Raw genomic sequence first — 26,002 nt, forward strand, 5'->3', positions numbered from 1 at the left:
GCAAATGTCAGGCAGGTTGACAAATACTGAGGCCTCTGTAGGCTCTGTCATATACTAGGTTTTCCCCATGTATACAAGTAAACAGCCATACTTGCAGTGTTTGACATTTTCCTTTCTTCTAATATACTGATAAATGACTAAGTTTTGAAGAAAGAAAGCCAACCTTTTCCTGCAATGAGGGAGAAGGAAAGGCACACACATCTAGTATCTAAACATTAGTAGTAAATACATTTCCCAACACCCAAGTATTCTTAGGTGATATGTAATATATGACATGGTCCTATGAGGGAAATGAATGGGTTTTTTTTGGGCAGTGTGTTATGGCCTTGGCCTCAAGCTCCGAGTCAGAGGAGGAGGGTGAGCTGCTCAGATTCGAGGCTGCTGTGTGTGACAAAAAGGTTGGTTTTGCTGGACCAGTTGGATCAAAAAGTGTTTCTTTTTTCTTTCTTTCCCTGCCAGAAAATGGTTAATGAACGACAGTCTCTGATTGGCTGTGGTTCCAGGAGGGAGAGTTTAAAAGGAGAGGTTTTGAGAGACAGTGGGAGGTAGAGTGAGGGAGAGGGTTGGAACAGAGGTTGGAGAGGTTTGGAGATAGGTAGGGAGACAGGCTGAGATAGAAAGAGTGAAAACGAGAAAGAGTTGGTTCTGGAAAACAAAACAACTTCCACTCTGAGCATATGGTGAAGGACAGAGTGTGGTGTCCTGTAGGAGGAACAGACCGAAAATTTTACTGGGAGGCAGAGGTTGAGCCAGGAGAAGTAGGAGATGGAAAGGAACAGCCTACTTGGGACTCAAATCTAGTCTGGAGGGGAGAGATTCTTCTAAGGAAAAGAAGAAACTCCCAAACCCAGTGAAAGGAGGGGGTGTGGCAAGCCCTTGGGTCTATTGCTTAAGGTACCTCAGGAGCAGGAGCAGGATTGTTAAACGGGGTGGATAACTGAAAGAAAGTATCACCGTTTAAAGGAACCAAACCTATAACGCAAAACAACTGAGGACAAATTAAAGTGTAATTGTACTATATGCCTGAAGTAACCTAAGTTTAATCCATTTGTGTTATATACTATCTTGCATGTCTGAGACGCCAACTTATTAGTTACCCCCTCACAAAGGTCCCCTGCAGGATACTCTGGGTTAGAATTTTAAAGAGGAAAGGAAAAGAAACCTTCGAGTAAAGTGTTGTTCAGTGTTATGCAGAATTGATGCTTTTGAATTATGGTGCTGGAGGAGACTCTTGAGAGTCCCATGGACTGCAAGAAGATCAAACGCATCCATTCTTAAGGAAATTAGCCCTGAGTGCTCACTGGAAGGACAGATTGTGAAGCTGAGGCTCCAATACTTTGGCCACCTCATGAGAAGAGAAGACTCCCTGGAAAAGACCCTGATGTTGGGAAAGATTGAGGGCACAAGGAGAAGGGGACGGCAGAGGACGAGATGGTTGAAGCTACAAACATGAGTCTGACCAAACTGCGGGAGACAGTGGAAGACAGAAGTGCCTGGCGTGCTCTGGTCCATGGGGTCACGAAGAGTCGGACACGACTAAACAACTAAACAACAACAACAAAAAGTGTTGTTCAGTGAGGTGGGGGCAATTTATCTAAGTGAGAGCAAGCCCAATGGCGTGAGAGGGAAAAGTGCCATTGCATCCGTCGCTGCACTGTGCTATTGGCTGAAAAGCAGGGCTACTCTCTTATCACTGAGCCTGACACCACAAAACCAGAGTCAGGACCTTCACAGGCACCCTGCCCTGAGGTCAGAGAGCCAAATGTCTCCTGCCTTGTCCCACCTGCCCAGAAGCAGAGGAAACATGCCAGGCAGGAGGCTGCAGACAGCAAGAGACACACTCATCTCCAAGCCAGTCACTTGACTGCTTGAGGAGTCTCCATTCTTTCAGCAAGGGAATGGAGCTTGGGAGGGCTGGGCTGGAGACAGGAGCGCACAAGGCCTTGGTCCACCTCCAACCACTGTTGAGGAAAATTGTTCCATGGGAGTAATTTGTGCTGCTTCCTTGTGGGTTCCTTGTTTCAGTTAGGAAATTAGTATTGAAAGACTATATACATCAAGATCAGGCAGGATTCCTTCCAGGCAGACAAATGAAGGATGATATAAGAAATATTATTGACATTATAGAATACCTGGAAGTGAGAAATGAAAAACAAGCAGCTTTGACGTTTATAGATGCTGAAAAACCTTTGACAACGTCTCCTGGGAATTTGTGAAAAAAATTACCGGAGAAATGAATTTCGGAGATAAATTTAGGAAAGGAATTCAAGCCATATATTCAGATCAAAAAGAGAAATTAATTGTTAATCAGGTGGTAACAGAGGAATGTAGAATACCTTGTTTCGGTTAGGCTGAGAGTCAAAAGCCAGCTTGGCATGATCTCTAAAATAAAATGAAAACCTGTCTGCAGAAATGCATGCAACCACTAACTGCAGCCTAAGTGGTTAACCAAGAAGTGACCAGGAAAACACTGGGCCATCTTTAAATTCAAGATCCAAACAGGAGTTTTTATTGACATTCACTTTTGCAAGTGTGGAATACTATAGAACTAAGAATGGTTACAGCGCAAATACTTTTATGGAGAGTTTTACTGCAGCAATTACTGAAGTTGTAATATTTCTGAAAATGCTGAAATGTTTAGATTTTCTTAGTTCCTCTGCATAAATAGAGCCTTAATTACAGCTGAAGGGGTGGAAAATATTCAAATGCTAAGGGAGTAAAAAGGATAGTTAACCTTGCTGCTGCTGCTACCCTATGCAGAAATCTTTAAATATTTTTTCTGTACGCATCAGGAAATGCTGCAAATAGATCTCCTGTATTGTCAACGTCATATGTCAGTGCTTTCTTGAACCTCCCTAGATTATGTACTAAGGTTTAATCTAAGACTTGGGTATGCATTCAGATTACACCAAAGCAGCAGGAAATGTAGAAGATATGCCAAGAATCTAATATCATTTTTTAAAGTAGGTCTCTGGCCATTATTTCTCTTGAGGTGAGCTTGAAAGCCTGTGTACAGATGACCTAGTGAACCCTCAGGAATAGCAGCTGGGGTATATTTTCTAAAGGTAGGTCTTCTGCAGCCACAAAGCTCCTTATCCTTCCCAATGCCCTGAGGCAGCAAGATAAATTGTATGCAACATAAACTAATCTCTGCAATTTTCCATGCATGTGTCTGTGTGGCTGCATCTGGGTCACAGAATGTGATTTTCCTTAGCAAATAGTGTGCCACACAGGCAGGGTTGTCCCACCCAAGAGGCTCACCTCAGGTGCTTGATCTGGCCTCTGAAGTACAAGCCACTTGCTGCTGGCTCCTCTCTGATCTCTTTTCACTCCCCCACCACCTTCAGAGCACCACAGATGGTGTTTGGCTACAAAAACGGTGTTGCTGTTGGTAAACCGCTTTGCTTTGAGGTATTTTTTTTTTTTAAAAAAATCAAAGTGTCTACAGTGGTACCTTGGGTTAAGTACTTAATTCATTTCGGAGGGCCATACTTAACCTGAAACTGTTCTTTACCTGAAGCACCACTTTAGCTAATGGGGCCTCCCGCTGCCGCCGCGCCGCCAGAGCATGGTTTCTGTTCTCATCCTGAAGCAAAGTTCTTAACCTGAAGCACTATTTCTGGGTTAGCGGAGTGTGTAACCTGAAGCATATGTAACCTGAAGCGTATGTAACCCGAGGTACCACTGTAATTTCTTCAAGAAATTATGTAAGTAAAGCACCAGTGTCTAGCAAACATCTAATAAATTGGAAGAAGGCTGTACTGTTATCGCTGGTAATGTTTACTATTGGAGTTTAAAAGAGTAATGTCAGGAGCTGGGCTGGATCGGAAGATTGGGGAATGAGATCGCAGGGAGATCAGCTCCTAATAGAAGAGGAGGGGGACTATCCCCCCCCACTTCCAGCATTTCCAGAAGGAGACAGACAGGCAGAGACAGAAGCTGCACAGTTGAGAGAGGAGCTACCTACTTTTGAGATAGTAGCTAAGCAACCAGAAGGAAGGGAGCAGCTGGGCTAGACATCAGTTGAGAGTGGGGGGACCCCCTCCCTCCCCCTGCACTCGAAGGTCCAAGTGTGTCTGGAAATAAAGGAGACACAGGGCAGGAGGGACATCCCATTGGCACGCTTCTTGCTGTGGAAGTTGGGAGGAGTCAGAGTGAGCAACTGTTATCCTTGCAGAGAGTCTGTCTGTGCTGGCAACATGATACTGTAGTGAAAAGACTATAAATCTAACAGATGTTTGTTAATTCCAATCGGTGAGCTACTAGAAGGGAGAAAGGAACTCCCGTACTTGACAAGTAATTAGTTACCGACCCTGAGTAGAGCCAATCCCCTGTGTTTTTGAAGAGTCGCTGGTCTGGGGATGCCTCCTGATTAGAAAGCAGCAAGCCTAGAATAGGGTCACATGCAGGGATGCTACAGGGTATTTCAGGTTCATGTAACACCCTAGGTTTTTGACTTAGCATGTTAGAGTAGACAGGATAGATGAGACAGATAGGTTCGTACATATTTTTTATCAGTTGCTCTGCAGCATCTACAAAAAAGATGGGAAGTAAATTCTAAAATTAACAAAGGCAGATGTCACAGACTTTGGAAATAACATGTTTCACCGCATAGGCCATCTGCACAATTAAAAACACACTGTATTTTAGGGCAGATGCACGTTTTGGTGACATAGGGAGGCCATGAAGGTAAGCTTCTTGCTCAGGGCCACCACACTAAGCTTTCAGCTCAATGGTGCAACTAAGCTGCTCCAACAGAAGAGTTGCCACTAAGATGTAGTGCTGCCCAGGGCATGCAGACATCTAAGCTTCTTTGGACAGAAAATGTGTGTTACCCCTGTGCCAAATTCCCATTGCTGAGTTTAAAATTGCTTAGCTTTCTCTCCCTCTCCAACCTTCCCTCCTCCTCTCTGTCCAAGTATTAAAATCACTGAATAGACACATTTGAAGTTTCTGCCACCAACATTCTGAATAATGTAAATTTTAAATGCCTGGCTTGAATAAACAGAGCTGGGCAGGGGAATGGGGGAATGTATTTAACATCCATGTAGGTCTGAATTCAAAAACACTTTATGTTTCCCAAGTGCATAATGTTCTGGCCAGAGGAGGGGGGCATAAATTAACAACTGGTTAGATATAATTTGCATACAAAGAACAAAATCTGATGAATAAAGGGTCCTTCACTCCTCCCCCTCCCAGATGGAATTTAGTACAAAATAGGGGGTTTCACTAATGCACAATTGGTGTCCAGAATTACAAGCAATCCTTTATATTTGAATTTTAGGCTGCTTTTGCAGAGACAATCAAATAAGAAGGTAAAAACCAATAAAATCCAAGATGTGTAAAACAACTTAGATATGAAAAAGATGCATACAAAGTAGTACCAAAAAAAAAAGCCTACCTAGAATGAAATATTACTTTTAACCAGTTTACTGTAAACTAGCAGGCAAGCCACAACTCATTCAAATCCAAAGGCCCAGTGAAATAGAACAGGATGGAATTCAGTGATGTGCTATGGAAAATATTCTGTCTGTGCAAGTGTTGCAACTTGCAATACAGAAATATTTTCTCTTTCCTCCCCCAATGCTATACTGCAGGTCCTCCCAGCCCCACCCCCAAGACCATTTCAGGGTGTACAATGAAACAGGTGGAAGTTTTGCCCATGGCTTTCACTGACGGGACTTGTTAGTTGAATTTCACCCATTACAGCAGATTGAAAGATCTACAGCAGGGTGGTTTGATGACTGACCTGGGGGCTGCATGTGTCTCTCAAGGCCTTTTTGGGCGGCCCTCAGAAACATTTGATGCACCTCCTCCCAGCCCTTGTGCATCCTTCCCAAGACAGGTAATTGAGGGGCTTTGGAAAGGAGGTGTGAAGGCTCTGGCTGTGTCTTAAGAGTACTTCTGCCTCCTTCCTAAAGCTTAGGTAGCACTTTCATAGCCTGATGTCTCACTCAGCTGGATTTTGGAAAGCAGCATGAGGGCTGAGGGGGGCATCAAATTTTGGCCTCACTCCCCACCCCACATGACGAGGCAATGTGTGGCCCACAGGCGCCATGTCAAAGTGCGCTTGTGGCCCTTGGTACGAAAAGTTGGGCTGTCCTGGAATCCATTCAGATGTTCAGAGAGAAAGAGAGAAAGAGAGTCAAACAACTTAGGCCGCAACTTTCCAAACTATATGTCACAACAAGTTAGTGTGTTAGTTACAGTGTGTAGGTGCGTTGCACGAACACTCCCCATACTCCTTCTGGGGGGCTGGAAAGGGGTTAGTTCAACCTCCAGTTTGCTAGTGAAACTGCATTTCTGTTTTGAGAGATGATGCATGTCTAAAAACTGTGTCACCAACATGAAAAGTTTGGAAAGCTCTGACTTCGGTGGTGCTGCCCCAAAGGCCCTGTTCCATATCATCACCAACTTCACCTATGAAGATGGGGGGTTATGAGGCAAAACATCAAGTCAGAATGTTAATAGAAGACAGTCCTTGCAACAGTATTCTTCTTCTTCTTCTTCTTCTTATTATTATTAGTGGGGGGTTTTCTGGGGGGACGCAGGGGTACACATACCCTTAAACATTTTGTGAATCTAACAGGAGAAGATAGTTTAAAAAATAGCATTTTAAGTTTCTTCTCTAGCATAGTGAATTGTCAGTTCCATTGCTACCCCCAATGGTGACCTCATTTCCTGTCACGGTGTTTCCTCAGAAGAGATTGTTTAATATGTGAAGTAGGAGTTGGAATCTGGCATGGTGATTGGTCAGTTTCATTGTATTTACTGTATTTATTTTTCCCCATTTGAATTATAAAATGGTGATTGTCTTGAGTCGAAATGAGAGTACCCCTAAACATTTTTTTAGGTGGCTTACACATAAAATAGGGACAACTAAAACATAGGGGGAATCATTAAAAAAAAATTAAACACACCCACCCACCCTGAGCCCAAACTAGAAAGGGCTTCAGTGACAGTCACACATGTTTTGAAGCCTTGTGGCTGCATACACTGCAACACACATGACACAGCAACAGCGAGGGAAGAATAAATGCATAAAAAGATCTGGTTAATTACAGCGGGAATCTGCAGCTATAGCAAGTCTAACAATGTAGACCGGACCAACTGAAGCACAGCAAAGCAAATGCATTTTGCATGAAATCCCATCCTGTAGAGAAATGGAATTCTATTATGTGTATCACATATTCCTTTGTGAATAATGCTGTCTTAGGAGTGACCGATGGTCACTGAATTTTAAGTGCACATTTTCATAATTTTTTTAGCATATGCACAGGTATTTGAAAGATTAAAACCAAGTCTGTCAGATAGGCAAGATATCTAGCAAATATATTCATGGATACTGTCCTGTGGCTTTGAGCTGCATGTGGAAATGTGCAGATAAGAATGCTTCCCTATGTCCTCTGATAGTCAGGGGAATGTTTTGTTCATGTAATACAGGGGACCCCTGTTCATGTCAGAAACATCTTCATTCACAGGAGAGAAGAGGAATGCAGCAGGAGGAGGTATTTGGATCTGACACAGACTGTACTCTTTTTCATCCAGATAAATTGGATGTGCCATGGGCACAAACCAGCAAAATAACCACCTTCAAAATAGTGAGTTCCTGTAAAAGTATGTGTTTTTCTTTAGATGCTTAACCAGGAGGCTGCCATTTTGAATTGTGGCTGCCACTTTGAATTTTCCAAGATTTCCCAAGCCTTCTGGAAGAACCAAAACCGAAGCCGCATTGATTCTCTTCCTACCCCCCAATTTTTTTCACCCTATCCTGAAATATTGTAGACATGAAACATGTAATTTTGAGTGAAATGGCTGAGAAAACACTTGTTTCCCCTACTCCAGTTGCCAGCCTAACCCAATCAATTGTAGGATTTCAGATGCCGCAAAGAAAAGAAGCAAATAATGCAATTAGGTTAAACACAGAAGTGACACAAAACCACTAACTAAACATTTCAAGGAGAAACAAGGGCTTTTACTATCATTTATTCATGGTGACTTAGTATTAATTAATCTTGCACACACATGCTGAACAAGATTTCTCCTGCCTCGGGCTTCACTATTAGCAGTTCCGGAGCTTTCCATCTAAGTGACAAGCACAGAAATCTGTTGCACAAAGCCAAATAAAATAATATGTTCCTCACAGAGTCATAGCAGACTTCTTGCCAAGAGGAAACACTATGTTGCATTTCTGTATCCTGCTTTATATATTGCTCAGATACTGAAGAAAAGGTATGGACTATATAAGCATCTATTTGCAGGACCCTTACAGGACTTTTGTTAGACTGGACTGGTGACTTTTAGCCACACTGCCATAGACAGAGTCAGTCATCAGAGAGAGGAAGAGGACTCAGCAGAGTTTAGATTTTAGGTGGTTGCAGATGGGTGTTTATTGTCGAATCTGTGCTTGCCATGCATGCAGGCTTGCTTCTTTCTTTCTTTCTTTCTTTCTTTCTTTCTTTCTTTCTTTCTTTCTTTCTTTCTTTCTTTCTTTCTTTCTTTCTTTCTTTCTTTCTTTCTTGTAGCATGGTCTTCAGTATCAACATGCCAGATTATATTTCCCCTGTTTAATCTGGTTTTTACATTTTCTGGGGGAAATGCAATAAATTTGTGGAATGCTCTCCCCAGGGAGGTTCACCTGGTGCCTTCATTATACACCTTTAGGCGCCAGGCAAAAACTTTCCAGTGTGGTGTAGTGGTTAAGAGTGATAGACTCGTAATCTGGGGAACCAGGTTCGTGTCTCCGCTCCTCCACATGCAGCTGCTGGGTGACCTTGGGCTAGTCACACTTCTCTGAAGTCTCTCAGCCCCACTCACCTCACAGAGTGTTTGTTGTGGGGGAGGAAGGGAAAGGAGATTGTTAGCTGCTTTGAGACTCCTTCGGGTAGTGACAAAGCAGGATATCAAATCCAAACTCTTCTTCTTCTCTTCTTCCTCTTTAACCAGGGCTTGGGCTGATTGGCACTCGCCCTTTAAAAATGTGTTGGGCAGGGGTTATTGGGTTGTTCCTGGTTTTGTTTTGTTTTTTAAAAAATGATTATGTATTTTGTGTTTTTATACTGTGATTTTATCCTGTGAACTGCCCTGAGACCTGCGGGGATAGGGCGACATACAAATTTAATGAATATTAATAATAGAATAATTAATAATAATTTTTAGAACCCCGTTGCCACAGTGAGCCATTTGTGAGATATCAACAAAATATTAAGAGCTCACTTGAAAGCACCCCATTTGTCACTTAGCTGCTATGGACTGAAAAACCGTGATGTGCCAAAAACTAATCCCAGGAGATTGAGCAGTTAAACAGGGGTAGCCTCAATGCCCAAATGGGAGGCTGCCCCCAGACCCCTATGTACATCTCCAAAAGTTCCATGGAAGAAAGGCTGGATATAACCCATCCTGAGTGTGAGTGCAGCAGCTCTAATAGTGGTGAATGCATTTTATATTCTAAGTTTTTATTCTCCAAATGCTTTATTACTTAGAAGGAGCTTTCAGTGGTGTGGGGTGTTTGTTTGCATTCCTCTATGCATAAATCAGTTTAGAGAAGAGCTCCAGTTTGTTCATTAGCTTTAGGTCTAGGGAGTGAGGGAGGGTGGAAGCATCAACTACAGGGTAATCTTGTTTGCCAAGTGGAAACGGAACAAAATAAAAGGCACTTAAGAGCAATTTATACAGATGGCTACACTTTTCAACCAAGACACAAAAATGAGCATAATTGCGGGGTGAACGTTTTCAAACAATCACTATGCTATTTTGTCTTCTATTTGAGTAAGCTTAAAGGGTTAACGCATTTACTAAAGCAAAGTATTTTAATACATGCAATATAATTAATAGTAAAAAGAAAGAAAGAAAAGCAACTAAAGTGATAGGCTGAAATAAGGAGCAACTCAGTCCCAACAGCAGGTTTTAGCCATTTACCTAAATCAAGTGTATCATAAAGTTGGCATGAAACCATTCTGTTTGAATCAGACACATCTGGCGAATGACAAATGCTTTTGCCTAAAATGGAAGTAACAAACTACCTTGATAATCTATGTAGATTTGCTTTCCACCTGCTTCATATCTTTTTATCCAGCTACTCAGATTTGGAGACGCATCTATCAAAACTTCAGCAACAAAGATCGAAGTTATGAAGGAAAAAAATATCTGATACATTGCCATCCTTAGCGAGGACCCCTTTGCAGGAATAAAGGTCACACATTCCTCATTTAGGAGCAGCAACTGTTGTGTGATTATCACTAGAGCAATGGTTACCATTTTCTTCTTTCCTACAAACCACCTGAAAATTGCTGATGGTCTTGGCAGATCACTTAATGATTTTTTCTGCCTGAGCCAGATGCTTTATGATTTTTTAAGTGTATTTTAATTGCTTATTTTATTTCTTATATCTTGTATTTTACTGAATATACAATATAAGAAACTAAATAATCAATAAAATGCAATTAAAAAATCATATGGATATTTAACATGATGAATATGCTATCTTCCATCTTCAGACTCAATTCCACAGATACGCCATGGACCCCCCGAATGAAGCTCACAGACCACTAGTGGTCCATGGACCACATCTTGAAACCATCACTAGAGAATTTCTGCCTTCTGCTTCTCCAGCTAGCCATGTGTTCTAACTTAAAGGCGAGTCACATTAGGAACTGGAATACAGACTTCAGGAAAAAATAAACACAAGAACAATCACTCCAGTGACACAGGAAACAGAAGTACCAGAGAGTCCACTGAGATTGTTTGGGCTAAAAGGGGCTTCCATGTACCGGTAATTTGGCATAGTGCCTGATAAAGATTCTGAGAGGGCATGATTAAAGGGTTCTCTGGAACAGATTAGTTTTGACATTTAGCATAATTATTTGTTTATTCTAACAGTTCTAAAAGGCAATCATTTATATAAGAGTTGACCGTGACTTGGCTATATTTAGCAGCTGAGCTGGCCAGATTTTCTTTTTGACCAGTTAAAACTGAACATCACATTCCAAGGAGACCATGGTATCATGTGCAGTGCTGTAAAGAAGCATGGTAGCCAAGACTGGGAGCTGCCAGCCAGCTCCTATCAGTTCATTTCAGATTGGCTTTGAATTGGGCTGATATATTTACCAAAGCATTGGCAAAAAGCTCAGCTCGCTGAGGAACCATTGGGGAAGCTGATGTTTCCATGTGGCTTTGCAGCTTTGAAGAGATGTCCCCAGGAAAACAGGATGAAAAAGCCCACCCCACCCCCCAAGGCCCACAGAGGAACCTTGGGGTAAAATAGTCTTCCACAGGGTTGGGATTCTGGCCCCCATTCCAGTTTTCCAAGATGTACTTCTCCAACATAGCCCTCTAGCAAAGCAACAGAGATGGTTGTCAATGGCTTTGCAAGGGAGCTCAGCTGAAGAGCTACTCTTAGAGAAAGTCCATCTGTATGAGATCCTTGCAGCCCAAGTATATTTGATAGTGATGGGCTTTTGTTCCCCTCCCAGTTTCACCAAGGATAGCTCTTCAACGCAGCCTCCTTGCAGAGTCATTGTCAACCGTCTTTATCACTTTACTGGGGAGCTGCTTTGAAGAACTATATTGGGGGGGGGATCATGCTAGTTGCAAAAAGCCCACTCTCCCACTGGGGTATGGGCTTTTGCTTCTAACCCCTATCTTCTTTAAGAAGCTATTTATTCAATAAGCCTTTTCCCTCTCATTTTTCTTTTTTAAAATCTAAGCTGCAGAAGAATCCCGGGGCTTTGAATTCTTATCTCTTATTTTGAGGCAAACATTACTGAGCCCTAGTAGCTCATTCCTGGGCCTAACTCTGAAAAAGTTTGTTGGCATCTCTGTGAGACAAATGGTGCTTCCATCCAGGTTAGGGGGCAATGAAAATCTAATAAATAAATGAAATTACAAACTTGCAATATAGAAGTCAATAAAAGTATTATTGTGGAGTGGTTTAAAAAATAGCGCTTTAATTAAATGGTGCTGATTTGCATGACCTACAGTGCTGGTGGTTCATTATTTTCCCTTTCATAATCCCATTCACTGATAACGAATGCACTGGAAAATGTTAATAAACTGAAGGTAGATCTGGAACTTTGCTATGGAATCAGAACAAGCAGAGGTCACTGGGACTCTCACTTTGGCAATCCCATTAGTCTTATGAAAAGAAAGTCTACAAAGGACTCCTTTTGAAGTTCTTGACTCTGACAGGGCTTGCGGTATTAAAAGTTCTAGGGCGCGCTCTAAAGTATGCTTCCTTGATGTTGCTTCCACAGCTCGGAAAGAGAAAGAGGAGAGAGCAGTTCGTGCTTCAAGGAAGCAACGGGGAAATGCAGAGAAATACCAAAGAGACGTTTGATTGCTAGAACATGTAGTGTGCACTCTGTGGAAATTATAATGTACAGCTCTTCTTATGAATAGTGTAGGCCATCCCCACTGGGGAACATTTGCTACCTTACTTTATAAATTGGTAAACCCTTTTCATCTCTCCAAGGGTTCGTACTAAACTTAAGCCCATCATGGCCGATTCTTTCTCAGGATGTCAATGACAGGCACGTAACAGAAAGAGGTTTCCTGCCTGTCTCTACGTTATCAGATTGAAATGCTAATGAAAACTAGACATTTTATTCTATCACACCAGTTCCACGTGATTTGCAATGGCTGCCAATTTTTTTTTGGCCCAATTCAAGGTGCTGGTCTAGTAAAGCCCTATGCGGCCTAGGACCCACGTACCTATGGGACCGCCTCTCCTGGTATGCCCTGCGGAGGACCTTAAGGTCCACAAATGACAACATTTTGGAGGTCCCAAGTCGCAAGGTGGTTAGATTGGGCTCAACTAGGGCCAGGGCCTTTTCAGTACTGGCCCCGACTTTGTGGAATGCTCTGTCACAAGAGACTAGGGCCCTGTGGGACTTGATATCTTTCCGCAGGGCCTGCAAGACAGAGCTGTTTTGCCTGACCTTTGGTTTGGACTCAGTCTGACCCTTATGTTCCCTCCCCTTATGGTTTTGATCTATGGGCTACTTTTAAAATAAGGCTGCATTTTAAATTGCATTTTAACCTGTATTTTAAATTGGCTCCCTTCCCCCCATTATGTTTTTACTGTAATTTTACTGGTGTTAGCCACCCTGAGCCCAGCTCTGGCCAGGGAGGGCAGGGTATAAATAAAAGTTATTATTATTATTAATTACTTGGTGCCTGAGCATGTGCCTACTTCTGTAAGTTCCATCTCTGCACTTTGATAATTATCTAGGAAGCAGGACTGGTGCCAACCATGACTAGCGTTCTTTCATTCTATAGAATGGCTTCCTAAGTGAGGTCTGTCAGTCCCCATTACTAGACTACTTCAAGGTGACTGATGAAGACTATGCTTTTTAAAAAGTCCTTTGGATAGTTATACAAACTTTGTTGGCTCAGTTTTACATTACTGGAATTTGTTAAACAGGTTCAATATTGCTAATTTATTATGCCTGTTTGTTTCTGTGCTAGTCTGTTTCTATCACTATCTTTTAGATGCACTTAAGCTTTTTCAACTATGAAACAGTGTTGCTCAGAGCCGGCTCACCCATAGGGCAGATGGGCCTTTAACACCAAGCACTGGCCTTCCAGGGATCACCAAGCATCCAGCCTCAGATTCGCTGACAAGGATCACAAATAATGTGTTGGCAAGGTGAGTTTGCAATATTGCAGAATGTGTATCCCTATCCCTAAATACAAGCTAGAGACACTTAATTATGAGGCATTTGAGATTATTTCCTGCATGGCTTAATTTATAAGCAAAGGCATCTCTTCTATTAGACAGCCTGGAAAGCCCTGGGAAAGTCACGTATACCACACTGGGGCAATCTTCACAAATGCAGATGGTCGGAAGATGCAAGAGGGGGTTTACAACCTCATTTCAGTTGATCTGGAATTTTAAAGATTGTCTCATGAAAAACAACATTCAGTGAATGTTGTACCCTTTCCAAGACATCTTTGTTAGTATTCCTCCTGCTCTAAGGTTCTAGTACGGTTTCTATCAGGCTCTGTCCACCTATGTATTTATTTGATGGGTGGATTCTTATCTCTTGAGTAGCGGGCAAAGGGGTGGCAAGTTTCTGCCACAAATCTGATCCTCTTTTATTATACAGACAACAGTGGCGGAATCTGGGCTTTCAAATTTCAGTGCCCCCACTCTCTTGCCTTCCGTTCTAAGTCACTGTTCCGGTGCCCCCTCGGCTTGGCACCTGGTGTGAGCAAACCAACCACGCTCCCGTAAATCTGCCTCTGCGTACAAAGAATGAACGGGGCCATTGTATGGTTGCCTGGGAAATGTGCTGCCTCTATACATCCCGACAGTAGTGAAATTCTATTGTTGCTATGGAACCACCCCACCCTTAACAACAGGAAGATGCTAGGAAGTGGTGACAGCAGAAAGGGGAATGACAATCAAGAGCAAAAGGGTTAGAGCCAAAGGCTCAGCATCATCTTATCTTATTTGTAAAGGGCTAAATTATTAGATGCTGACCAATACATTTTAAAGAGGCAGCTCCCTGGCTGAAAGACTTTAAAACAGACCGACATGGGCAGAGAAACGGGTGGGGAAGGTGGAATGCATCACACACAAAAGATCACTTGTGGGCTGGGTGCTCCGTGTAAATGCTGATGTACGTGATTATTTCTCCTCAAGAAAACAAAGAAGGGAAGATCATGTTAATAGGGGTCTTACTTGACTAGATTTTCAACCTTGACATAAACGAACATGAAAACTTGGGAATTAAGGTCCAAATTCTGACAACACTCCAAATCACCAGACAATAGATATGATTATATAAACAGACACACTCTGTGTGTGCAATCAAGGAACAGAGTTAAACAGACGTACCTAAAATATTCATAAAAAACTGCAAATGTAAAAGCTTATCTGACAAAGGCTTTAATTTGAAATGCCTTTGAATTTGCAGACAGCCTACTTTCTATGTGTCCTACTTTGTTTGTTTTTAGCGTGGCACTTAATTATTACCAGAAGGGTGCGCCTGAACCTGGTGCCCTAGAATATGTATGTAGTTGCAAACTCCACACACTTATCCTTGCAAACAAGCAGCAACATGGGAATCCAGATCATCTCTAATTAAATTCAGGCACACATAGGCCTGGGCTACACAGCAGATGCCATGGCTCCAGGAAGGCAGAGTGGACAAGCGACACCCATAGTTGGGTCAGCCCTAAGTGGTGTGTTGGGAAAAGCACTGGACTCGGATGGAGGAGATTCAGATTGCATTTCCACTCAGCCTTGGTGGTCTTCTCTCAGATTGCTGTATTATAGGGTTGTGATGAGAATAAAAGGGAAAGGAATCATGTAATAGTGGGAAGAGGGCATTGTAGTCCAGTCAAACATTCTTTGAGGGGGCAGGATAGTAACATGGGGGGAGAGGGGTTAGCAAACTAACACTGGGAGGAAATCTCGGAAGATGACTGGTTTTCAGATGAGTGGGTGTGACTGGCAGCTATGATTTGATGTCCTGAATCTATTTCTGAAAAGAAACCTACCGTATTTTTCGCTCTATAAGACGCACCAGACCACAAGACGCACCTAGTTTTTGGAGGAGGAAAACAAGAAAAAAAATATTCTGAATCTCAGAAGCCAGAACAGCAAGAGGGATCGCTGCGCAGTGAAAGCAGCAATCCCTCTTGCTGTTCTGGCTTCTGGGATAGCTGCGCAGCCTGCATTCGCTCCATAAGATGCACACACATTTCCCCTTACTTTTTAGGAGGGAAAAAGTGAGTCTTATAGAGCAAAAAATACGGTAATTCAGATGTGTGTTCCTTACAAGCCTGGGGAAGCTCAAAGTAGCAAACAGCTGCTCTGTACTATGTGTAATTATAATGCTTGGAGAACTGGAAATCCATTCAAAAAAAGCAAAAGCAATATGCATTAGCACAAGAAACACACAGCAGGACTCTGTGCCTGGCACTGGATGAATCAGATGAGAGTTTGGCATCCAAATGGCAATAATCATATAATGTTTGAAAGTACCTTACAGAAATGAATGCCAGAAAACGCCTTCCAGATAAAACATGCTAAAGGTTTTCTAGGCACAAAGGAAGCTGCCTTATTCAGTCAAGACTGTTGGTTCATCTAGCTCAGTAGTGTCTATTTCAGGCTTACTCAACCTTGGCCCCCCAGATTTTTTGGCCTACAACTCCCATGATCCCTAGCTAGCAGAACCAGTGGTCAGGGATGATGGGAATCGTAGTCTCAAAAAATCTGGAGGGCCAAGGTTGAGGAAGCTTCCACAGAATCAGACAGAAATCTGTCCCAAACCTACATGAATTGAACTTGGGATGTTTTTGTTGTTGTTTGTGTGTGTGTGTAGATACGGATGGCACTGTGGTCTAAACCACTGTGCATCTTGGGCTTGATGATTGGAAGGTCAGCGGTTTGAATCCATGCAATGGGATGAGCTCCCATTGCTCTGTTCCAGGTCCTGCCAACTTAGCAGTTCAAAAGCATACCAGTGCAAGTAGATAAATAGGTACTGCTGCAGTGGGAAGGTAAACAGTGTTTCTGTGCACTCTGGCTTCCATCACAGTGTTCTGTTGTGCCAGAAGCAGTTTAGTCATGCTGGCCACATGACCCAGAAAGCTGTCTTTGACTGGACTTAACTGTCCAGGGGTCCTTTATTTTTTATTTACAATGTATATACACACAATGTGTGGTTTAGTGCTGATACATATCATTACTTACAAAACATTTGAGAAAGCCCAAAGTATTTCACACATACGCTCTTGATACTTCTCACAACAGTGAAACGCAGATCAGTATTAACATCACCCCACTGAAAATTGTTGAGGAGTTGGGAGAGAGTGGCTGGCCTAAACCATCTAATGGAACACTTCTCCTTCCACACACCCCATTCCATGCAGAAGCTCTCCTAGTACAGTGGTACCTCGGGTTACTGATGCTTCAGGTTAAAGGTAAAGGTACCCCTGCCCGTACGGGCCAGTCGTGTCCGACTCTAGGGTTGTGCGCCCATCTCACTTAAGAGGCCGGGGCCAGCGCTGTCCGGAGACACTTCCGGGTCACATGGCCAGCGTGACAAGCTGCATCTGGTGAGCCAGTGCAGCACACGGAACGCCGTTTACCTTCCCGCTAGTAAGCGGTCCCTATTTATCTACTTGCACCTGGGGGTGCTTTCAAACTGCTAGGTTGGCAGGCACTGGGACCGAGCGACGGGAGCGCACCCCGCCGCGGGGATTCGAACCGCCGACCTTTCGATCAGCAAGTCCTAGGCGCTGAGGCTTTTGCCCACAGCGCCACCCGCGTCCCTAGATGCTTCAGGTTACAGACTGCTAACCCAGAAATAGTACCTCAGGTGAAGAACTTTGCTTCAGGATGAGAACAGAAATCGTGCGGCGGCAGCAGGAGGCCCCATTAGCTAAGGTGGTACCTCAGGTTAAGAACAGTTTCAGGTTAAGAACGGACCCCCAAAACGAATTAAATTCTTAACCCGAGGTACCACTGTATATTGCAAACTGCCAAGGGTACCGTGGCATTGCAGCATGGTGCATCCTGCTGCCTCCACAGACTCTTTGGCTGGGTCCTCAGCAGAAAGGAGATGTAAAAAACCTCTTCTGCTGGCTGGGAAGCATTTGAATTGGTTGCAAATGGGCCAATAGCAGCCAGAACAAGGGGCGGGCATGTTCAGCAAGCAAGCCTGACTGGGCCCCTTGTAGCCTTCACTCAGGTCTGCTCCCAGAGTATATAAAGAGTGCCAGCCCCTCACACGGCACTTCAGTTTTACTGAATCTCCCTCCTAACTGCCCGGCCGTTAGACCAGCTCCTACCATTCTTGGGGGTAGCATTTGTTTCCTGACCTTGCTGTGTATTATGATTGGTTGCCATATTAGGGGCTGGAGAGGTATTTGTCTTTCTGGTCAGTTGGCCGACCTGGAGTTTTTGCCTACTTCATAGCAATTGTAACAACTTTGGTGGGTAAGGCATTGGGCAAAAAACCTGGTCATAGTCGGAGGGAAGGTTGTAAGTCCCTCCAAGGGAATTGAGTAACCCATTAAAGGGATCCTAGAGGAGGTGCTCCTGTCTGGATGCTCTGGCAGGGTCTAGGGCCACAGCTCTCCTCAGTAGTGATCTGTGTGGGGAAGCACCTATTTGCATATGTCATAGGACTTCCTCACCACTGGTTCAACCCCTTGGAGAATAAACCAAAAGGTGGGCTGGTTGAAACAACAAGAAGAAGAGTTTGGATTTGATATCCCACTTCATCACTACCCTAAGGAGTCTCAAAGCAGCTAACAATCTCCTTTCCCTTCCTCCCCCACAACAAACACTCTGTGAGGTGAGTGAGGCTGAGAGACTTCAGAGAAGTGTGACTAGCCCAAGGTCACCCAACAGCTGTATGTGGAGGAGTGGGTCGCAAACCCGGTTCACCAGATTACGAGTCCACCACTCTTAACCACTACACCACACTGGCTCTCTACACCACACTGGCATAGACATATACCCAATGTCTATGCCAAAACCACACCCATCTGGAATCAGTAATGTTGTGGCCTAATTTGAACCAAAAGAATATTGTCACAGGTTGTCCTTTCAAGACATGTTGCGGGATGGCAGGTCATGGCTCCTGGGCACGTAAAGAGATTATCACTGAGCTCAAGGGAAGAAAACTCATAGAAAACCGAGATACAAGCTGAAAGGCTAAGCCATACAGTCTATCATGGAAGGAATGCAGTCATGGAGTATTTTGTGTTTGGAGGTAACAGTGGAGAAAAGTGCTCCATGGATAATTTTAACAGGTAAGGAATTTCAAATGCAGAATATGGCAGCACTCAAGCACGAGTTCTTCTGCTGAGCTGGAAGGTTTTCAGAGAAACAAAGGGCACTTTCAGCTTCTTTAGAACTGAGCTAATCTACTCCAGCAACAGGGAAAGGCATATCCTCCAACATTTCTCAAATGAAAATAGGAACGTCCTATTCCAGAATAAGCAGAATAATTTTATTATTTGAACCCCACCCATCTGACTGGGTTGCCCCAGCCACTCCGAGTGGCTTCCAACATACAAAAGTAATAAAAAATACTAAACATTAAAAAACTTCCCTGTACTGGGCTACCTTCAGATGTCTTCTAAAGCAGTGTTTCCCAACCTTTTTTGGGCAAAGGCACACTTGTTTGATGAAAAAAATCTCGAGGCACACCACCATTACAGCCCTGTGACGTCAGCGCGCAGCGTCACGCCGGGAGGGACGCACAAAAGTGTAAGTTTCAATTTTTTTTCCTCCCCCTTGCCGGGGAACCTCCAAGCTTTGGGGGTGGGGGGGGGGAGGAGGCAGCAAAGCGAGGCAGGAAGGAGAGCGCGGCTTGGCTGGGTGAGCTTTGGCAGGGGCAGGGAATGAGAGCCGCGAGGCGGGCGCTGCGGACGGAGGCGCTGCCCGCCGAGCTCACAGGCAGCCAGGCAGGCAGACGGCGAGAGCCCCGCGCTGGGCAGCCTCGCCTCGCCGCCGCCACCCCGCCTCTCGCCGCCCGACTCGCTTGCCTCCCTCCAGGCAACATCTCGCGGCACACCAGGCAACATCTCGCGGCACACTAGTGTGCCACGGAACAGTGGTTGGGAAACACTGTTCTAAAGGATGTATAGTTCTCATCTCCTTGGCTCATGGGTCACATAACTCCATGCCTTCCAACATTTATCCAATGTAAATAGAGGCTTCCTACCATACACTCCAACATTTCCCAGATGGAAATAGGAGCATTCTAAGGAAAAGTGGGACATTCCGGGATCAAATCAGAAACCAGTATGGCTTTTGTAAATCCGAGGCTGTCCCTGGAAAATAGGGACACTTGGAGGGTCTGGAAAGGACTGAGGCCTGCAAATAGTTCTTTAGTGTTAATTTGAGAGGGAAGAATCAATTAATGTTTCCAGAAAGAAATGTGGGAAGAAAATTACATGTATATATTTAAGCAGGTGTCTTCAGATGAAATTGTCTTGCTGTCTCCTTTGTACATTATCACTGACTGTAACGAATCAGCTGGAAGCTGGCTCTTGCCAATTTTGTTGACAGCTGGATGCAATTGCACCTCAGGATGAATGGCTGGAAGTTTTAATCACTGACACAGAGAAAGGTAAAAAGGCTAAATGTTCTACTAAGGGTAAAACTATGAAGTACTTTTATAAGCCAGGGAGATTTACCATGCTGATATATGATGTGTACTATCTTCCACTCTACTGCTTCCAAGACCTCTGCTGCTCTCAGTGCAACCACGCTGTGGAAGCGTGTTCCCTTACGCACGTGCAATTTTCGGCGCATAACTATATGAAATGACACATACAACTGAGGTTACACAAATACATCCCGCAAACATTAAGGCCAGATGTTCTATAGTTTTTGCTTCATGAGCCTGTGCAGCTGTAGCCATATGGCAGATCCTAGAGCCTGGCCTCTCAAGCAGAATTAACATTTTTCAATAAATAATAGCACTGCAGTTTCCCAGCATTGACAGTTTCAGAGGAAATTTTGAATTAGTTTCCGATAAGCGATGGCAAAACAAAGTTAGGCGAATGAGGCTTTTTCATTCCAAGTGGGTATTTCTCACAAACTGCAACTGCTGTCCCCAAACTTTTTCAAATGCCCTCCTTCCTGCCCAATACACCTTTCTTCATGTTTACAGATCGAGGTTGAATCCTGACAAGACAGAAATACTGTTTTGGGGGGACAGGAGGTGGACAGGTGTGGGGGACTCCCTGTTCCTGAATGGGGTAACCGTGCCCCTGAAGGACCTGGTGCACAGCCTGGGAGTCATTTTGGACTCACAGCTGTCCATGGAGGCACAGGTTAAATCCATGTCCAGGGCAGCTGTCTACCAGCTCCACCTGGTACGCAGGCTGAGACCCTACCTGCCCATGGACTGTCTCACCAGAGTGGTACATGCTCTAGTAATCTCTCGCTTGGACTACTGCAGTGCGCTCTATGTGGGGCTACCTTTGAAGGTGACCTGGAAACTACAACTAATCCAGAATGCGGCTGCTAGATTGGTGACTGGGAGCAGCTGGCGAGAACACATAACACCGGTCTTGAAAAGCCTACATTGGCTTCCAGTACGTTTCCGAGCACATTTCAGAGTGTTGGTGCTGACCTTTAAAGCCCTAAACGGCCTCAGTCCAGTTTACCTAAAGGAGTGTCTCCACCCCATCATTCTGCTTGGACACTGAGGTCCAGTGCTGAGGGTCTTCTGGCTGTTCCCTCCCTGCAAGAAGCGAAGTTACAGGAAACCAGGCAGAGGGCCTTCTCGGTAGAGGCGCCCACCCTGTGGAATGCCCTCCCATCAGATGTCAAGGAAATAAACAACTACCAGACTTTTAGAAGACATCTGAAGGCAGCCCTGTTTAGGGAAGCTTTTAATGTTTGACGGACTATTGTATTTTAATATTGGAAGCCGCCCAGAGTGGCTGGGGAAACCCAGCTGGATGGGCGGGGTATAAATAATAAATAATTATTATTATTTAAATGTTCCGGTTTCTCGGCTATGTAGTAGGGAAAAGCTCTTACCTGATAGGATTGTCCATTCTGTTCACAGTGAGAAACGCCGCTAGGTTCGCTGTGTAGGATGAACACACAATAAGAGTGAAGAGCCACCAGCTACCCATCACGATCCGCATTGCCATGGAATTGACTGCAGATTCACCACCTGAAATATAAGAAAATGAGTGAGCTCTTGGGAACTTATTTACAAAGGCTAATGCCGGTCTGTAACTCCTGTCTGGTAGTTATCTGTTAGCATTCTAAGCCCACAACTTTTGTATTTTAATGAACATCATCATAAAAAGCTGGATGTACACACACACAAAAAGAAACACACATTTACACAATTGTGGGGATTAAAAGACAAAATGCTACAATTCTGCGAACTCTGTACCATGTGAACTGTCTGCTTGTGTAGATCAAGTTTTACACTACAGGTTGAAGGTTATTTATTTGAATACACGGCCATGGTGGGTGGAAGCCACACTCCATGACAAAAATGTGCATGTTAGGGAGTTTAATAGTCTGCATCCCAATCCCTGAGATAACTAGTTTTTAAGGGCAGGGAGGAATATTCAACTATAAAGTAATATTTAACCATCGGAGAACCTATTTGTCATTTGCACCACCACCTCTTACTAGGTGAGTTAAATAAATGTGTAAATTGGCTCTGAAATTCCCAAGTGGTTTACTGAAACATATTCGAAAACATCAAAACATTAATGACATATTTTTATTGCTTCTTCTTGGTTTATAGCACTCCTTGTAACATGTCTAAAATTAGACACTGGACCTGCACGTGTCTCATGGGCATTTTACTAATATAAACATGTTCTTCATCAAAATTTGGACATACTGAGGCAAATACATATTTGACCTGGGAATGTTCAGAACCCTTCTGAGAAGTTTCCCTGGTCCTGTCAACATTGTGATTTCCTCAAAATCCCTCAGAAGCTTTGGGAAACTTTCCAATTGTGCTTTGCATTCCGTTTTAGAAGTAATCCACTAAAAGCTAGAACTCACTGAGAAGCGTCCACAGCTTTAGTGAAACTCTTTTGGCTTCTCCTAAAATTCAGAAAGATTTTGCTTGTTAAAAAGCTAAATTCACTTCAGATCTTGATGGCACCTCTATTGGGCACAACCCAAAGAAAAACATTTCCCACAGTGTTTCCTCAGTGTGTTGTCAAAAATCACCATGTAATGGGACAAACTGGTCATGCGAAACCATATTTAGGGTGAGTGAAACATCACATTTATTTATTTATTGCATTCATATCCCACAGTTAGAAAGGAAAGTGTAATGGTATAGGAAGCAAAAAGCTGAAAATCCCCATACTATACTATAGAAAACTATACAAGCCTGACCAAAACTAATCACCCCAAGCAAAGATGGTGGCGTTAGTTATTTATTAAGATAAAACAAATTATGAGCAAGAGACTATGGCGTTAGTTATATCATTTCTTGCTGTGTTTTTAAATCATTTATGGGGAGAGATGATTCCTACACAATTGTGCTTCTCCTTTAATTCAAAGGCACATTCGCTATCAGTCGATCTTTGATTACACCTGTTGTTGGTTGCTTAATTTAAAGTGCTTCTTTTTTATATTACTGAAGCTTGTGAGACAACTATCTCAATGAGACCACATTTAGTGGGCAACGTTTCCCATTAAAAGTTTTGCATCTTGCTCCTCTCCCAATTTCTTTTCTAACAACCTTGCAAGATGTATCCTTGTAATTAAGGGGGGGGGGTTTACTTCCATGCGGTAATCAACAAAATTCAGCTTGAAATGCAAGACTTCAAGTGAAGTCAGTTGACCAAAGAACACATTTGGGAATAATCTAGAAAAGAAGAAGAAGAAGATCTCTACAATTCTATTTCTTTTGGTTACAGATTTGCTTATCTCTAACTTTGAAATTAAAGGGCCAGAAGATTTTTATATGTAGCTGGATCATTCCTATTAACTTGTGGAAGGTTAAGGAATAATGGAACAAGCTCTAATCTACTCTTCACATTATTATTTACCAAACACTAGGCAGGGTAGGATCATTGTTGTCATTATTTACTGTCCCCCTTTTTGCATTTCTAGAGGCATCTATTTGGGCTAAATGGAATTTGATCTGATCCAGTTACATTCTTAGGAGTCTGCTTCACTGCATGATGAGATACTGCCGGCTACAGCATGCATTGCACTAACTCTCCCCCCAGTAGGAGCACAGGCTGAAAATAGGTATAATACTGACACTGCAAAAAGAGTGCAGCAGTTAGGGAGGGACGTCCTTTTAGTGTTGAATGCCACAGTGGACCCTGCACTCCATGGAAAATTCCTCTTGCCCTTTAACCTCTGCTCTTTCAGTCACTGATCAGATTCACATACAGAGTTTAGCTATAAGAACAACAAAATAATGTGGTGAGGATTTTCCGCATGTTCAAAACAGGGATGGAAGAGGAATTAAACAGATTTATACACTGAATCTGGCAGTTTCACTCTGACCGAGTCTTGTTTACATCGGACTGCCTATTTTACTGAGTGCCCTCTAATACCTCAGCAGCTCATTCATAGTCATCTACATTTTTGCAGCGTAATTATGTAACTGTATTACAACATACATGTTATTTCAGAGGTACACGCATTTCTGTATTTATCCGTTTATGTGCTGGTTACTTTAGGAAACCTGGGTTGTATATGCATAACATATGTGAGAGTTGTTTGGGATTCTTCTGCTCCAGTAGCTTGGGCTCAAAGAGGCAAGGTAGCTTGTGCGTTTGAGACAGACCTTGTATCAGAAAATTTATTTCAGAGGCTCAGCTAGCTTTTATAGGGCAATGCACATCAACTGGAGCTACAGTTAGCAGCTCTTGACCGCTGCGAGTAATTTTTACTTCAGTCACTTTTCAAAAAGTTCACCCTGCACTTAAGACTAATGGCACTTAAGGCTTTTTTTATAGCCACAAAGCATAAATACTACAACAATCTGCTATAAATATAAATATATATAGTGGGGGGAAACTTCAGCACATTTACATAAGCCATAAAATACTACCCTCCTAATGTCCTAAAATAACAAACACAACATATTTATATGGGTGTTTTCAAAAGTAGAATAATTTATATGTGGGGGTATACTGTAAACCACCCTGCGAAGGGCGGTATAGAAATTTAATAAAGAATAATAAAATCATGCCTTGTTCACTCACAAGTATATAATTTGGCACAAACGGATTATTTTGGGTCAGCTTAAAAGACCAACATAGTGTTTTGTGTATCACTGCCCTAGAATACTACTTTTAAAGTGTGAGGGAGAAATAAAATAACAACAACTGAAAATGAGAGTTTAACAAGCAGCTCGGAGTACAGAAATATACATGTTTTGTGTGCTGTGAAATCACGCTATGTCAACTCAAAGCATATTGTCAGTAGCAGAACAAGTTCTGTAATGTACCCTTCAAGCAGTTATTTGTGAAAGGTTAGTCCACAGCCTACCCTTTTGTGCTGAGACTGAAAAGTAGTGAATAGCCATCAGTACTGTGGGTTTTTTGTCAGACAGAAAAATACTTGACCAAGTACCTTGCTGAACAAAGGCCCCGTACACAATCCAAATGGCACTGTGAAGTGTGGAGGAAGCGGAGGCAGTGGACTGAGAAGAGTTCTGGGCTCTTACTGCTTGGATTCGGTTCAGCACAAATATCAGGACGCCAACAACAGGGATGGCCGCAGCGATGCAAGCCCACACCGCAAAATCAAAGGGGGCAAAGAGAGAAAAGATGTTGATCTTCTCTTCTGGTTTCTTGATCAGGATTCCTACAGAATAATCCATATAGCGCTTGCTGAAGTCTACAACACTCTCCCGTTCCGGTGTGATAGTGATGGCGGAGATGGCCAAGTCAGCTCTCTGCAAAGGGAACAGAAACAATGGTCAGAGCCTTTCCTGGTCCAGTGGAACTATTTGCCATTCAGCAGCAAAGGAAAGGTGGGAAGGAGGGAGAAAAACTGCTAGGTTCTGCTCCAAAAAAGTTATGGCGGAAAGGGGAATAAACAAGTCCCACTCCACCAAAGACCAGGACTAGATGCAGCAATCTACTCTGGCTATTTGCAAAAAGGAAAAAAAAATGCATATCTAGCCCTGCCGAGCTGCAGGATGAAGTGATTGGCGTCAGGAAGCACCACAGAGCTGGGAATAGATGAACTGATGCCTAAATGGTGCTGTAAGGCTTTTTAAAGCAAGGAGGGGATGCCATCTGAGTTCCGCTTCAGGCAACAAAACATATTGGACTGGCACTGGCCTCTGCATATTTTAAGTCCTTCAGAATGAAGAAGGGCTGGTGACATTATCACTGGTGTGGACACAGATTCTGGTGGGGGAAGGATGTGATGCCCTGCTTAGCATAAGGGCAGTGAGTTAATTAATTTTGGGTGGAAATTCTCCTGTTTCCTTCTTAGGCTGCAGGTGATGGCATGAAGGTTTCAATGTTCTACCATTATAAAACAAAGAAAGAAAGAAACGGATTT

The 26,002-nt window shown here is 43.3% G+C and overlaps 1 protein-coding gene across 6 annotated transcripts in view; it reads right to left on the reverse strand.

The window, feature by feature from the left end:
* GRID1 (glutamate ionotropic receptor delta type subunit 1) overlaps positions 1-26,002 on the reverse strand; it is a 740,600-nt gene that overhangs the window by 50,903 nt on the left and 663,695 nt on the right. For all 6 annotated transcript variants that reach the window (XM_081190826.1, XM_081190825.1, XM_081190827.1 and 3 more), the window contains exons 11-12: positions 25,061-25,385; positions 21,521-21,659 (exon numbers count right to left, since the gene is read on the reverse strand). In XM_081190826.1, the coding sequence (XP_081046952.1) occupies positions 21,521-21,659; positions 25,061-25,385 (464 nt within the window). The remainder of the gene's footprint in view (positions 1-21,520; positions 21,660-25,060; positions 25,386-26,002) is intronic.

Source organism: Podarcis bocagei (assembly GCF_964188305.1).
Source record: "Podarcis bocagei genome assembly, chromosome: 4".
NCBI lineage: Eukaryota > Metazoa > Chordata > Lepidosauria > Squamata > Lacertidae > Podarcis > Podarcis bocagei.